This window comes from Pseudophryne corroboree, chromosome 8 (assembly GCF_028390025.1).
Source record: "Pseudophryne corroboree isolate aPseCor3 chromosome 8, aPseCor3.hap2, whole genome shotgun sequence".
Classification (NCBI taxonomy): domain Eukaryota; kingdom Metazoa; phylum Chordata; class Amphibia; order Anura; family Myobatrachidae; genus Pseudophryne; species Pseudophryne corroboree.
Window position 1 is genome coordinate 33,593,727 of NC_086451.1, and position 14,610 is coordinate 33,608,336.

Here is a 14,610-nt window from a genome sequence, read left to right on the forward strand (position 1 = left end):
CTCCTCCCACACATTGCTGGCCGGTGTGTCGGCCTCCTGTCTCCTCCCACACATTGCTGGCCGGTGTGTCAGCCTCCCCTCTCCTCCCACACATTGCTGGCTGGTGTGTCAGCCTCCCCTCTCCTCCCACACATTGCTGGCCAGTGTGTCAGCCTCCCCTCTCCTCCTACACATTGCTGGCCGGTGTGTCAGCCTCCCCTCCCATACATTGCTGGCTGGTGTGTCGGCGTCCCCTCTCCTCCCACACATTGCTGGCCGGTATGTCGTCCTCCCCTCTCCTCCCACACATTGCTGGCCAGTGTGTCGGCCTCCCCTCTCCTCCCACACATTGCTGGCTGGTGTGTCAGCCTCCCCTCTCCTCCCACACATTGCTGGCCGGTGTGTCAGCCTCTCCTCCCACACATTGCTAGCCGGTGTGTCGGCCTCCCCTCTCCTCCCACACATTGCTGGCCGGTGTGTCAGCCTCCCCTCTCCTCCCACACATTGCCGGCCGGTGTGTCAGCCTCTCCTCTCCTCCCACACATTGCTGGCTGGTGTGTCAGCCTCTCCTCGCCTCCCACACATTGCTGGCCGGTGTGTCGGCCTCCCCTCTCCTCTCACACATTGCTCGCCAGTGTGTCAGCCTCCCCTCTCCTCCCACACATTGCTGGCCGGTGTGTCAGCCTCTCCTCCCACACATTGCTAGCCGGTGTGTCGGCCTCCCCTCTCCTCCCACACATTGCTGGCCGGTGTGTCAGCCTCCCCTCTCCTCCCACACATTGCTGGCCGGTGTGTCAGCCTCCCCTCCCACACATTGCTGGCTGGTGTGTCGGCGTCCCCTCTCCTCCCACACATTGCTGGCTGGTGTGTCGGCCTCCCCTCTCCTCCCACACATTGCTGGCCGGTGTGTCAGCCTCCCCTCTCCTCCCACACATTGCTGGCCGGTGTGTCAGCCTCTCCTCTCCTCCCACACATTGCTGGCCGGTGTGTCAGCCTCCCCTCTCCTCCCACACATTGCTGGCCGGTGTGTCAGCCTCTCCTCTCCCACACATTGCTGTCCGGTGTGTCGGCCTCCCCTCTCCTCCCACACATTGCTGGCCGGTGTGTCAGCCTCCCCTCTCCTCCCACACATTGCTGGCCGGTGTGTCAGCCTCTCCTCTCCTCCCACACATTGCTGGCTGGTGTGTCAGCCTCCCCTCTCCTCCCACACATTGCTGGCCGGTGTGTCAGCCTCTCCTCTCCCACACATTGCTGTCCGGTGTGTCGGCCTCCCCTCTCCTCCCACACATTGCTGGCTGGTGTGTCAGCCTCTCCTCTCCCACACATTGCTGGCCGGTGTGTCGGCGTCCCCTCTCCTCCCACACATTGCTAGCCGGTGTGTCAGCCTCCCCTCTCCTCCCACACATTGCTGGCCGGTGTGTCGGCGTCCCCTCTCCTCCCACACATTGCAGCCTCCCCTCTCCTCCCACACATTGCTGGCCGGTGTGTTAGCCTCCCCTCTCCTCCCACACATTGCTGGCCGGTGTGTCGGCCTCCCCTCTCCTTCCACACATTGCTGGCCGGTGTGTCAGCCTCGCCTCTCCTTCCACACATTGCTGGCCGGTGTGTCGGCCTCCCCTCTCCTCCCACATAACTGGCCCCTTAATGGCTGATTATATACTTACAGTAACATTAGCGCCGGTCAGGTAGTTGATCCGCTCCATCTCCTTCACAAATTCCTCGCCGTGCGCAGAGGTGTCCTGTATCTCTGACACATACAGGTACGCATGGATCATCTCATGCAGCAGACACTGTAACACACACAGCAATGAGCCGGTTATAGTAACACTGACACACACATCACACACAGTTACTGTGTTACACTGACTGAGGTTTATGTCTCCAGGTGTGAGCTGCACCAGATCAGCAGAGACAAACCCTGCACCATGTACTGCTACATCATTGCTGGAAAAGTTTTGTTGTTAACTTAATTTTATAATATTCTGGAAATGTACCTTCTGCTCCCATTATATCGTTCCGGTACTTCCTCAGTCTCAGTGTTATTAATCACACTGATTCCCAATGTTGGGACCCCTAGATATTATCCCCCCTGCAGACATTTCCTCACGTCCCTCGGTGCACGCAGGGTGCAGGAATAACCCTGTTTCCCACTACTACATATATTGCTGTAATAACTGCACTCAGGCGCACACGCTATCACCTCATCACACGTTCTTCTAGCAACAGGTTGGCGCACAGACACAGCCTATAGTACCTCTACTGTTGTCCTCCTTGGCATCTGCTCCAGGATGGGTCTGCTCAACCTGATGCGGCACGGGCCCCCGAACTGCTTCTGCTTCCTGCAGACTCCGGCCATCCTGGTGAGAAAACACAGATCACACATGGGGAACATCCCTGGTCTGATGCAGTTCCATACAAGGAGGGGAGACGCCCCAATTTAGGGAAGACGCTTCCATTAGTGGGAACATGTCCGTTATACACACCCCAAATAGGTGTCACTGACTGTGGCCCAAAGGTGGGAAAGAGAGAAGCCCTTGTTATGGTTCTCCTGAAAATTATAAATGCTAAATTTGTTTCACCATATGCAAAGTGTTGCCATGGGGCCCGGAGCCCCAGACCCATTAATAACACTAGTGTAACACTGACAGCTGGGAACCTCGAATTGCATTGTGCCTCTTCATGCCTCATCCTCACTGTCACAGGCAGGAGGAAAATCTGCTCTCCAGCGGTCACATAGGGCTTGTGTTTTATAATTGTCATTCTTACAATAAAAATGGCACCTGTGCTATGTTCCTGGAGACTTTTCTACTGCACATACGCAAATCACCAGGAAAATGTCTGCGTCCCCATTTTCTCTGTGATTTCTGTCTGCAGCACTGGCTGGTGCAGGAGTCTGGACAGGTAAGAATAATTGTATGGGTGCATAGTGTGCGGTGTGGCCCCCCTGCACCCACTATAGATACGCCAGTGAGTTTTAGTTTTTAATAATACATCCAAATGTTGATTATTAAGTGCTGTCATTGCTTAGGTGTAACTAACATTCTGAAGACCATCTAAATAAATAGTTATCTGGAATGTGACCGTAAGCTTATTATACTATAAATGCCATCACAGTGTCAGGTGCTAATAAATAGTGTATATCTTAGCAGGAATATCATAATAAATTGATCTGACAGTCGCCATACTCACGTCTTCAGCTTATTGCTCCATTCAACGGGTACGTCAGCCAACTTCCCTTGGAAGAAAGCGTCATTGTACTCCGTGAAGAGCTCTTGGATGTCGGGGTTGGGGTCGATGGTCTCCCAAGCTTCATCCACTATAGATAAAGTCTCACTGAAATCACTGAAATCATCAGTACTCTCATCAGTGCAATCCTGCACTCCCAGTCTATCGCAGGCCTCCATCTTCCTCCGTTGCCTAGAACTGAGTGCTTGGTAACTGTCAGGTGCTGGGCATGTAAGCCACAGCGCACGTGTCACAATGGCGCCTGTCTATGTGTCACAATGGCTGGGTGTATGGTGCTTGTGTCACAATGGCTGGCTGCATGATGGCTGGGATGTTACTAATAACATACAGAGAGGGGATAGGTGCAAGTAAGGTAATTCCTATCCAGATACAGGATGATTTGCCACCAGCGGTCATCTGACGTGTAAGGATAGGAATTAGCTAATGTTCGTATATGGGGGAAGATTTATTGAACATTGGAGAGAGATAAAGTACCAACTAATCAGCTCCTAACTGTCATTTTTCCCACACAACCTGTACGATGATTGTTTGGTATTTTATCTCTCAGCTTTGCTAAATCTCCCTATAGAGAGAAATGAGATGCTTTCTGGATAAGGGACAGTTGTGTTCTCCTCAGTGACCACCACAAGATCAGCAATCACTCATCATACTGACGGCTGATGTCAGCCCCAATACTGGGGACAGAGTTTGTGTTTCTGACGGTTCTCTCATAACGGCTTGTAATAGCTAATTCTCCTAATGCATGCCTACATATATATACGTACACCCCATATTTACGTTAGGTCCTTAGTGAATTGATTAGGCCAACAAAATGGCTGCCTCAGCTGTGTACAAGGCAAGGTCACATGAATTTGTGTATCACTGGTAATATTGTGGGTCTTTTTGCCTCAGCAAAGTTGGTTTAACTTTCTCTGTTTCACCCTTACTAATTAATATGGACTGGGTTCCTATATAGGGGGCATATGTATAGCGGGAGCTGCTTCTGTGTCTAGGTGTCAATGTCTGGCTAACTGAATGGACCGTTAATAAAGACCCTCTCAGTATTCACCTGTGGCGTCACATAGTAGAGGCAGCCATTTGGAATCAAGAGTGATGTCACTGGTCCCTAGTGAGTCAATAGGCCTCTTCTTCATGAAAACCTGTTCAGTTTACAAAATGGCTGTCTATGTTGTGGCAGTCACACTTCTATCATTTGTTCTTGAGCTATGTTCTGCATAATATTAAAGAAAGCATTCAGCATATACACTTTATGAATGTTTGGGGCAATATGGTCTGTAGCAGTGTCTGTCTGATCCGTAGGCTCCGTGGTTTGTGACGTAGCGCGATCATCTGACTCTGGGAGCAGAGATTCTCCATCCTCCCCTGGATTTTCACAAAGCTCTGGGACAGGCGCTGAGCCCTATAATACAGTGAGTAATATTATAACCATTCTGTATCTGCCACAGGCCCATGGTTGTCTGATAGGGGCTTTATTGTAAATCCCTCCAGCTATAGGTCTAATTCATACATTTCATTATTTCTCTGACGTCCTAGTGGATGCTGGGAACTCCGTAAGGACCATGGGGAATAGACGGGCTCCGCAGGAGACTGGGCACTCTAAAAGAAAGATTAGGTACTATCTGGTGTGCACTGGCTCCTCCCTCTATGCCCCTCCTCCAGACCTCAGTTAGAATCTGTGCCCGGCCAGAGCTGGGTGCTCCTAGGGGGCTCTCCTGAGCTTGCTAGAAAAGAAAGTATTTGTTAGGTTTTTTATTTTCAGTGAGATCTGCTGGCAACAGACTCACTGCTACGTGGGACTGAGGGGAGAGAAGCAAATCTACCTGCTTGCAGCTAGCTTGTGCTTCTTAGGCTACTGGACACCATTAGCTCCAGAGGGTTCGAACACAGGGCCTGACCTCGATCGTCCGTTCCCGGAGCCGCGCCGCCGTCCCCCTTGCAGAGCCAGAAGACAGAACAGAACGACGAAAACGGCGGCTGAAGACTCCTGTCTTCATTAAGGTAGCGCACAGCACTGCAGCTGTGCGCCATTGCTCCCACAGCACACCACACACTCCGGTCACTGTAGGGTGCAGGGCGCTGGGGGGGGGTGGGGGGTGGGGGGGGGGCCCTGGGCAGCAATTATAATACCTTTTGGCACAAATTATACACATAATACAGTCTGGCACTGTATATGTGTGCAAACCCCCGCCATTAAGTCACACAAAACGCGGGACAGAAGCCCGCCGCTGAGGGGGCGGGGCCTTCTTCCTCAGCACACCAGCGCCATTTTCCCTTCACAGCTCCGCTGGAAGCAGCTCCCCAGGCTCTCCCCTGCAGTATCTGGATACAAGAAGGGTAAAAAAGAGAGGGAGGGCACTTAAATTTAGGCGCAAATAAGATAAGTAAGCAGCTATTGGGAAAAATCACTTATTATAGTGTACATCCCTGTGTTATATAGCGCTGTGGTGTGTGCTGGCATACTCTCTCTCCGTCTCCCCAAAGGACTTTGTGGGGTCCTGTCCTCAGTCAGAGCATTCCCTGTGTGTGTGCGGTGTGTCGGTACGGCTGTGTCGACATGTTTGATGAGGAGGGTTACGTAGAGGCGGAGCAGGGGCAGATTAGTGTGGTGTCGCCCCCGATGGGGCCGACACTTGATTGGATGGACATGTGGAAGGTCTTAACCGACAGTGTCAACTCCTTACATAAAAGGTTCGATGACGCAGCAGCCTTGGGACAGCCGGGGTCTCAACCCGCGCCTGCCCAGGCGTCTCAGAGGCCATCAGGGGCTCATAAACGCCCTCTGGCTCAGATGGTAGACACAGATGTCGACACGGAGTCTGACTCCAGTGTAGATGAGGATGAGACAAATGTACAGTCTACAAAGGCCATCCGATGCATGATTACTGCAATGAAAGATGTATTGCACATTTCTGAAGTTAACCCGGTTACCACCAAGAGAGGTATTATGTTTGGGGAGAAAAAGCAGCCAGTGACTTTTCCCCCATCTGATGAATTAAATGATTTGTGTGAAGAAGCGTGGAGTTCCCCTGATAAGAAACTAGTGATTTCTAAGAGGTTACTGATGGCGTACCCTTTCCCGCCAACGGATAGGTTACGTTGGGAACAGTGGCGGATCTTGCCACGGGCAAGCAGGACTTTTGCCCGGGGCGCCGCCTTCCGGAGGGCGCCGGCGCCATCCGGAGGGCGCCGCACCATGGCAAGATCCTCCACTGTCAGTGTGCGCCCCAGCAGTGTCCCCCCGCTGTGCCCCCCCTCCCGCTGTGAGAAGGGAACCAGACGCTATGCGTCTGGTTTCCCTTCGTGGCGCTGGTCCTCCCCCGCTCTGAAGGGAATCAGACGCTAAGCGTCTAGTTTCCCTTCATGGAGAGGACCTTTGGTGTGCGGTGCGCGATGACGTCATCGCGCACCGCACAGTATTGTGGCATAGACGCTAGGGGTCATAATTGACCTCTAGCGCTTATGCTGTGCTATGGGAGAGACGTCTCTCCCATAGATCCGAGGAGAAGAGCGGCGCCGGTCTGCAGGGTCTGGAAACAGGAGCGGGGTACAGTAAGTATACTTTTTTTTTTTTTTTGTTCAGCGGCGCTACAAATGGGGGGCGTGACTGACCACGCCCCCATGTTAAACCACGCCCCTAACTTTTGCCCGGGGCGCCGCAAGGGCAAGAACCGGCCCTGGTTGGGAAACATCCCCTAGGGTGGACAAGGCGCTCACACGCTTATCCAAAAGGGTGGCACTGCCGTCTCAGGATACGGCCGCCCTAAAGGAGCCTGCGGATAGAAAGCAGGAAGCTATCCTGAAGTCTGTGCATACACACTCTGGTACTCTACTGAGACCTGCTATTGCTTCAGTCTGGATGTGTAGTGCTGCAGCAGCATGGACTGATACCCTGTCAGACAACATTGATTCCCTCGACAGGGATACTATTTTGCTAACCATGGAACATATAAAAGACGTTGTCTTATATATGCGGGATGCCCAGAGGGACATTTGCCTGCTGGCATCTAGAATGAATGCAATGTCCGTTTCTGCCAGGAGAGTATCATGGACTCGGCAGTGGACAGGTGATGCTGATTCTAAAAAACACATGGAGGTTTTGCCTTATAAGGGTGAGGAATTGTTTTGGGACGGTCTCTCGGACCTCGTATCCACAGCAACAGCTGGGAAGTCGACTTTTTTACCTCAGGTTCCCTCACAGCCTAAGAAAGCACCGTATTATCAAATGCAGTCCTTTCGGCCTCAGAAAGGCAAGCGGGTCAGAGGCGCATCCTTTCTGGCCAGAGGCAGGGGTAGAGGAAAGAAGCTGCACCAGGCAGCCAGTTCCCAGGAACAAAAATCCTCCCCTGCTTCCAATAAGTCCACCGCATGACGTTGGGGCTCCACTGGCGGAGCCAGGTGCGGTGGGGGCACGTCTCCGAAACTTCAGCAACCAGTGGGTTCGCTCACAAGTGGATCTCTGGGCTGTACAAATTGTATCTCAGGGATACAAGCTGGAGTTCGAGGCGACTCCCCCTCGCCGTTACCTCAAATCAGCCTTGCCAGCTTCCCCCATGGAAAGGGAGTTAGTACTGGCGGCAATTCACAAGCTGTACCTCCAGCAGGTGATAATCAAGGTCCCCCTCCTTCAACAGGGAAGGGGTTACTATTCCACAATGTTTGTTGTACCGAAACCGGACGGTTCGGTGAAACCCATTCTAAATTTAAAATCCTTGAACACTTATATAAAGAAGTTCAAGTTCAAAATGGAATCGCTCAGGGCGGTTATTGCAAGCCTGGAAGAGGGGGATTTTATGGTGTCGCTGGACATCAAGGATGCTTACTTGCATGTCCCCATTTACCCACCTCACCAGGAGTACCTCAGGTTTGTGGTACAGAACTGTCATTACCAATTCCAGACGTTGCCGTTTGGTCTCTCCACGGCTCCGAGAATATTTACCAAGGTAATGGCCGAAATGATGATACTCCTTCGAAGAAAGGGAGTTATAATTATCCCGTACTTGGACGATCTCCTCATAAAGGCGAGGTCCAAAGAGCAGTTGTTGGTCAGCGTAGCACTCTCTCAGGAAGTGTTGCAACAGCACGGCTGGATTCTGAATATCCCAAAGTCGCAGCTGATTCCTACGACTCGTCTGCTTTTCCTGGGAATGATTCTGGACACAGAACAGAAGAAGGTGTTTCTCCCGGAGGAGAAGGCCCAGGAATTGTCATCTCTGGTCAGGGACCTCCTGAAACCAAAACAGGTGTCGGTGCATCACTGCACGCGAGTCCTGGGAAAGATGGTGGCTTCTTACGAAGCAATTCCCTTCGGCAGGTTCCATGCAAGGATCTTTCAGTGGGATCTGTTGGACAAATGGTCCGGATCGCATCTTCAGATGCATCGGTTGATCACCCTGTCCCCAAGGGCCAGGGTGTCTCTGCTGTGGTGGCTGCAGAGTGCTCATCTTCTCGAGGGACGCAGGTTCGGCATACAGGACTGGTGACCACGGATGCAAGCCTCCGAGGATGGGGGACAGTCACTCAGGGAAGAAACTTCCAAGGACAGTGGTCAAGTCTGGAGACTTCTCTACACATAAATATACTGGAACTAAGGACCATCTACAACGCCCTGATTCAAGCAGGCCCCTTCTTCAAAACCAATCAGTACTGATTGAGTCAGACAACATCACGGCGGTCGCCCATGTAAACCGCCAGGGCGGCACAAGAAGCAGGATGGCAATGGCAGAAGCCACAAGGATTCTTCGATGGGCGGAGAATCACGTGCTAGCACTGTCAGCAGTGTTCATTCCGGGAGTGGACAACTGGGAAGCAGACTTCCTCAGCAGGCACGACCTCCACCCGGGAGAGTGGGGACTTCATCAAGAAGTCTTCACACAGATTGTAAATCGTTGGGAACTGCCACAGGTGGACATGATGGCGTCCCGCCTCAACAAAAAGCTAAAAAAATATTGCGCCAGGTCACGGGACCCTCAGGCGATAGCTGTGGATGCACTAGTGACACCGTGGGTGTACCAGTCGGTTTATGTGTTCCCTCCTCTTCCTCTAATACCCAAGGTACTGAGGATAGTAAGAAATAGAGGAGTAAGAACTATACTCATCGTTCCGGATTGGCCAAGAAGAACTTGGTACCCAGAACTACAAGAAATGATCTCAGAGGACCCATGGCCTCTGCCTCTCAGACAGGACCTGTTACAGCAGGGGCCCTGTCTGTTCCAAGACTTACCGCGGCTGCGTTTGACGGCATGGCAGTTGAACGCCGGATCCTAACGGAAAAGGGCATTCCGGATGAAGTGATTCCTACGCTGATAAAGGCTAGGAAGGATGTGACAGCAAAGCATTATCACCGCATATGGCGGAAATATGTTGCTTGGTGTGAGGCCAGGAAGGCCCCAACAGAGGAATTCCAGCTGGGTCGATTTCTGCACTTCCTACAGTCAGGGGTGACTATGGGCCTAAAATTGGGGTCCATAAAGGTCCAGATTTCGGCCCTATCTATTTTCTTTCAAAAAGAACTGGCTTCACTGCCTGAAGTTCAGACGTTTGTTAAGGGAGTGCTGCATATTCAGCCCCCTTTTGTACCTCCAGTGGCACCTTGGGATCTTAACGTTGTGTTGGATTTCCTGAAATCACACTGGTTTGAGCCACTTAAGACCGTGGAGCTAAAGTATCTCACATGGAAGGTGGTCATGCTGTTGGCCTTAGCTTCAGCTAGGCGTGTGTCAGAATTGGCGGCTTTGTCATGTAAAAGCCCATATCTGATCTTTCATATGGACAGGGCAGAGTTGAGGACTCGTCCCCAATTTCTCCCTAAGGTGGTATCAGCGTTTCATTTGAACCAGCCTATTGTGGTGCCTGCGGCTACTCGGGACTTGGAGGACTCCAGGTTACTTGATGTAGTCAGGGCTTTGAAAATCTATGTAGCCAGGACGGCTGGAGTCAGGAAAACTGACTCGCTGTTTATCCTGCATGCACCCAACAAACTGGGGGCTCCGGCTTCAAAGCAAACTATTGCGCACTGGATCTGTAACACGATTCAGCAAGCTCATTCTGCGGCAGGGTTACCGCATCCTAAATCAGTAAAAGCCCATTCCACAAGGAAGGTGGGCTCTTCTTGGGCGGCTGCCCGAGGGGTCTCGGCTTTACAGCTTTGCCGAGCTGCTACTTGGTCGGGTTCAAACACCTTTGCTAAGTTCTACAAGTTTGATACCCTGGCTGAGGAGGACCTTGCCTTTGCTCATTCGGTGCTGCAGAGTCATCCGCACTCTCCCGCCCGTTTGGGAGCTTTGGTATAATCCCCATGGTCCTTACGGAGTTCCCAGCATCCACTAGGACGTCAGAGAAAATAAGAATTTACTCACCGGTAATTCTATTTCTCGTAGTCCGTAGTGGATGCTGGGCGCCCGTCCCAAGTGCGGACTCTCTGCAATACATGTATATAGTTATTGCTTAACTAAAGGGTTATTGTTTGGAGCCATCTGTTACTGAGGCTCAGTTGTTGTTCATACTGTTAACTGGGTATAGTTATCACAAGTTGTACAGTGTGATTGGTGTGGCTGGTATGAGTCTTACCCTGGATTCCAAATCCTTTCCTTGTTGTGTCAGCTCTTCCGGGCACAATTTCCTTAACTGAGGTCTGGAGGAGGGGCATAGAGGGAGGAGCCAGTGCACACCAGATAGTACCTAATCTTTCTTTTAGAGTGCCCAGTTTCCTGCGGAGCCCGTCTATTCCCCATGGTCCTTACGGAGTTCCCAGCATCCACTACGGACTACGAGAAATAGAATTACCGGTGAGTAAATTCTTATTTTTAGCTTCATAAAACGTGTGTGTAGGTTTCCCTATACATGTATGTCCGCTGCTTACTCAGAATGGCGTCTGCAGACAGTACCAGAGCGCTGTAGTAGAGTGTGTGTAGTTCCCCTATACATGTATGTCCACTACATAGTCAGAATGGCGTCTGCAGACAGTACTGGAGCGCTGTAGTAGAGTGTGTGTAGGTTTCCCTATACATGTATGTCGCTGCCTTGTCAGAATGGCGTCTGCAGACAGCACCAGAGCGCTGTAGTAGAGTGTGTGTAGTTCCCCTATACATGTATGTCCACTACATAGTCAGAATGGCGTCTGCAGACAGTACTGGAGCGCTGTAGTAGAGTGTGTGTAGGTTTCCCTATACATGTATGTCCGCTGCCTTGTCAGAATGGCGTCTGCAGACAGTACCAGAGCGCTGTAGTAGAGTGTGTAGTTTCCCCAATACATGTATGTCCGCTGTTTACTCAGAATGGCGTCTGCAGACAGTACCAGAGCGCTGTAGTAGAGTGTGTGTAGGTTTCCCTATACATGTATGTCCGCTGTTTACTCAGAATGGCGTCTGCAGACAGTACCAGAGCGCTGTAGTGGAGTGTGTGTAGGTTTCCCTATACATGTATGCAGTGCCGTAACTAGGCATTTTAGCGCTGTGTGCAAGAAATGACAGTGGCGCCCCCCCCCCCCCCCCCCATGTAAGATAGGAGCAGTGCGCGCCGTAGGCGCGTGAAAAATGTATAGGGGCGTGGCTTCATGGGGAAGGGGCGTGGCCACAAAATAATAGCAATTCATACTACGGTGCACAGTAGTCTACATTATTCAAATTACGCTGCACAGTAGCGCCACTACACCAGGTAGAGCCCCTTTTATACATTACAGCAGACAGCGTCCCCCTTTTTACACATTACAGCAGACAGTCCCCCTTTTTACACATTGCGGCAGCCAGGCCCCCTTTTTACACATTGCGGCAGCCAGGCCCCCTTTTTACACATTGCGGCAGCCAGTCCCCCTTTTTACACATTGCGGCAGCCAGGCCCCCTCTTTACACATTGCGGCAGCCAGTCCCCCTTTTTACACATTGCGGCAGCCAGTCCCCCTTTTTACACATTGCGGCAGCCAGTCCCCCTTTTTACACATTGCGGCAGCCAGTCCCCCTTTTTACACATTGCGGCAGACGGTGTCCCTCTGAGAGAGAGAGAGAGAGAGAGAGAGAGAGAGAGAGAGAGAAAGAGAGATATACTTACCATCTCCCTGCTGGCAGTCAGGCTCCTCGTGCAGCTGCCTCGGTGCAGGCAGTGAGGTGAGAAGGAGGAGGAGGGAGGGGGAGCAGGGAGCCGCAGCAGCGCTATCTCATTGGTAGTAAGCGCCGTTGCAGCATCCCCCTCTCCTTCCGTATTGGCTGCCCGGCGCTGCTGTGGATGCTGGGATGGAGGAACCGCATCCCAGCATCCACAGCAGCGCCGGGCAGCCTATACGGAAGGAGAGGGGGATGCTGCAGCGGCGCTTACTACCAATGAAATAGCGCTGCTGCGGCTCCCTGCTCCCCCTCCCTCCTCCTCCTTCTCCGCTGCCCGGCGCTGGTCTCTTCTCCCTCCACAGCGTGGCGCACACAGCAGAGGTGGCATGTAATGAGTCAATTTGACTCATTACATGCCGCTGGCCGTGTGCCCTCAGGGCAACTGCGCTGTGTGCCAAGCCCACTTGGCACACACGTAGTTACGGCCCTGCATGTATGTCGCTGCTTAGGTCAGAATGGCGTCTGCAGACAGTACCAGAGCGCTGTAGTAGAGTGTGTGTAGGTTTCCCTATACATATATGTCCGCTGCTTAGTCAGAATGGCGTCTGCAGACAGTACCAGAGCGCTGTAGTAGAGTGTGTGTAGGTTTCCCTATACATATATGTCCGCTGCTTAGTCAGAATGGCGTCTGCAGACAGCACCAGAGCGCTGTAGTAGACTGTGTGTAGGTTTCCCTATACATGTATTTCCACTGCTTAGTCAGAATGGCGTCTGCAGACAGTACCAGAGCGCTGTAGTAGAGTGTGTGTAGGTTACCCTATACATGTATGTCCGCTGCTTAGTCAGAATGGCGTCTGCAGACAGCACCAGAGCGCTGTAGTAGAGTGTGTGTAGGTTTCCCTATACATGTATGTCCCCTGCTTAGTCAGAATGGCGTCTGCAGACAGTACCAGAGCGCTGTAGTAGAGTGTGTGTAGGTTTCCCTATACATGTATGTCCGCTGCTTAGTCAGAATGGCGTCTGCAGACAGCACCAGAGCACTGTAGTAGAGTGTGTGTAGGTTCCCCTATACATGTATGTCCACTGCTTAGTCAGAATGGCGTCTGCAGACAGCACCAGAGCGCTGTAGTAGAGTGTGTGTAGGTTTCCCCTATACATGTATGTCCGCTGCTTAGTCAGAATGGTGTCTGCAGACAGCATCAAAGCGCTGTAGTAGAGTGTGTAGATTTCCCCTATACATCTATGTCCACTGCTTAGTCAGAATGGCATCTGCAGACAGTACCAGAGCGCTGTAGTAGTGTGTGTAGATTTCCCTATACATGTATGTCCGCTGCTTAGTCAGAATGGTGTCTGCAGACAGCATCAAAGCGCTGTAGTAGAGTGTGTGTAGGTTCCCCTATACATGTATGTCCGCTGCTTAGTCAGAATGGCGTCTGCAGACAGTACCAGAGCGCTGTAGTAGAGTGTGTGTAGGTTTCCCTATACATGTATGTCCGCTGCTTAGTCAGAATGGCGTCTGCAGACAGTACCAGAGCGCTGTAGTAGAGTGTGTGTAGGTTTCCCTATACATGTATGTCCGCTGCTTAGTCAGAATGGCGTCTGCAGACAGCACCAGAGCACTGTAGTAGAGTGTGTGTAGGTTCCCCTATACATGTATGTCCACTGCTTAGTCAGAATGGCGTCTGCAGACAGCACCAGAGCGCTGTAGTAGAGTGTGTGTAGGTTTCCCCTATACATGTATGTCCGCTGCTTAGTGAGAATGGCGTCTGCAGACAGCACCAGAGCGCTGTAGTAGAGTGTGTGTAGGTTTCCCTATACATGTATGTCCACTGCTTAGTCAGAATGGCGCCTGCAGACAGCACCAGAGCGCTGTAGTAGAGTGTGTGTAGGTTTTCCCTATACATGTATGTCCGCTGCTTAGTCAGAATGGCGTCTGCAGACAGCACCAGAGCGCTGTAGTAGACTGTGTGTAGGTTTCCCTATACATGTATTTCCACTGCTTACTCAGAATGGCGTCTGCAGACAGTACCAGAGCGCTGTAGTAGAGTGTGTGTAGGTTTCCCTATACATGTATGTCGCTGCTTAGTCAGAATGGCGTCTGCAGACAGCACCAGAGCGCTGTAGTAGACTGTGTGTAGGTTTCCCTATACATGTATTTCCACTGCTTAGTCAGAATGGCGTCTGCAGACAGTACCAGAGCGCTGTAGTAGAGTGTGTGTAGGTTACCCTATACATGTATGTCCGCTGCTTAGTCAGAATGGCGTCTGCAGACAGCACCAGAGCGCTGTAGTAGAGTGTGTGTAGGTTTCCCTATACATGTATGTCCACTGCTTAGTCAGAATGGCGTCTG

At 51.8% G+C, this 14,610-nt stretch overlaps 1 protein-coding gene across 5 annotated transcripts in view; it reads left to right on the plus strand.

The window, feature by feature from the left end:
- Positions 1-14,610, plus strand: part of LOC134948308 (uncharacterized) — an 82,962-nt gene that overhangs the window by 31,400 nt on the left and 36,952 nt on the right. For all 5 annotated transcript variants that reach the window (XM_063936218.1, XM_063936219.1, XM_063936215.1 and 2 more), the window contains exon 10: positions 4,525-4,634. In XM_063936218.1, the coding sequence (XP_063792288.1) occupies positions 4,525-4,634 (110 nt within the window). The remainder of the gene's footprint in view (positions 1-4,524; positions 4,635-14,610) is intronic.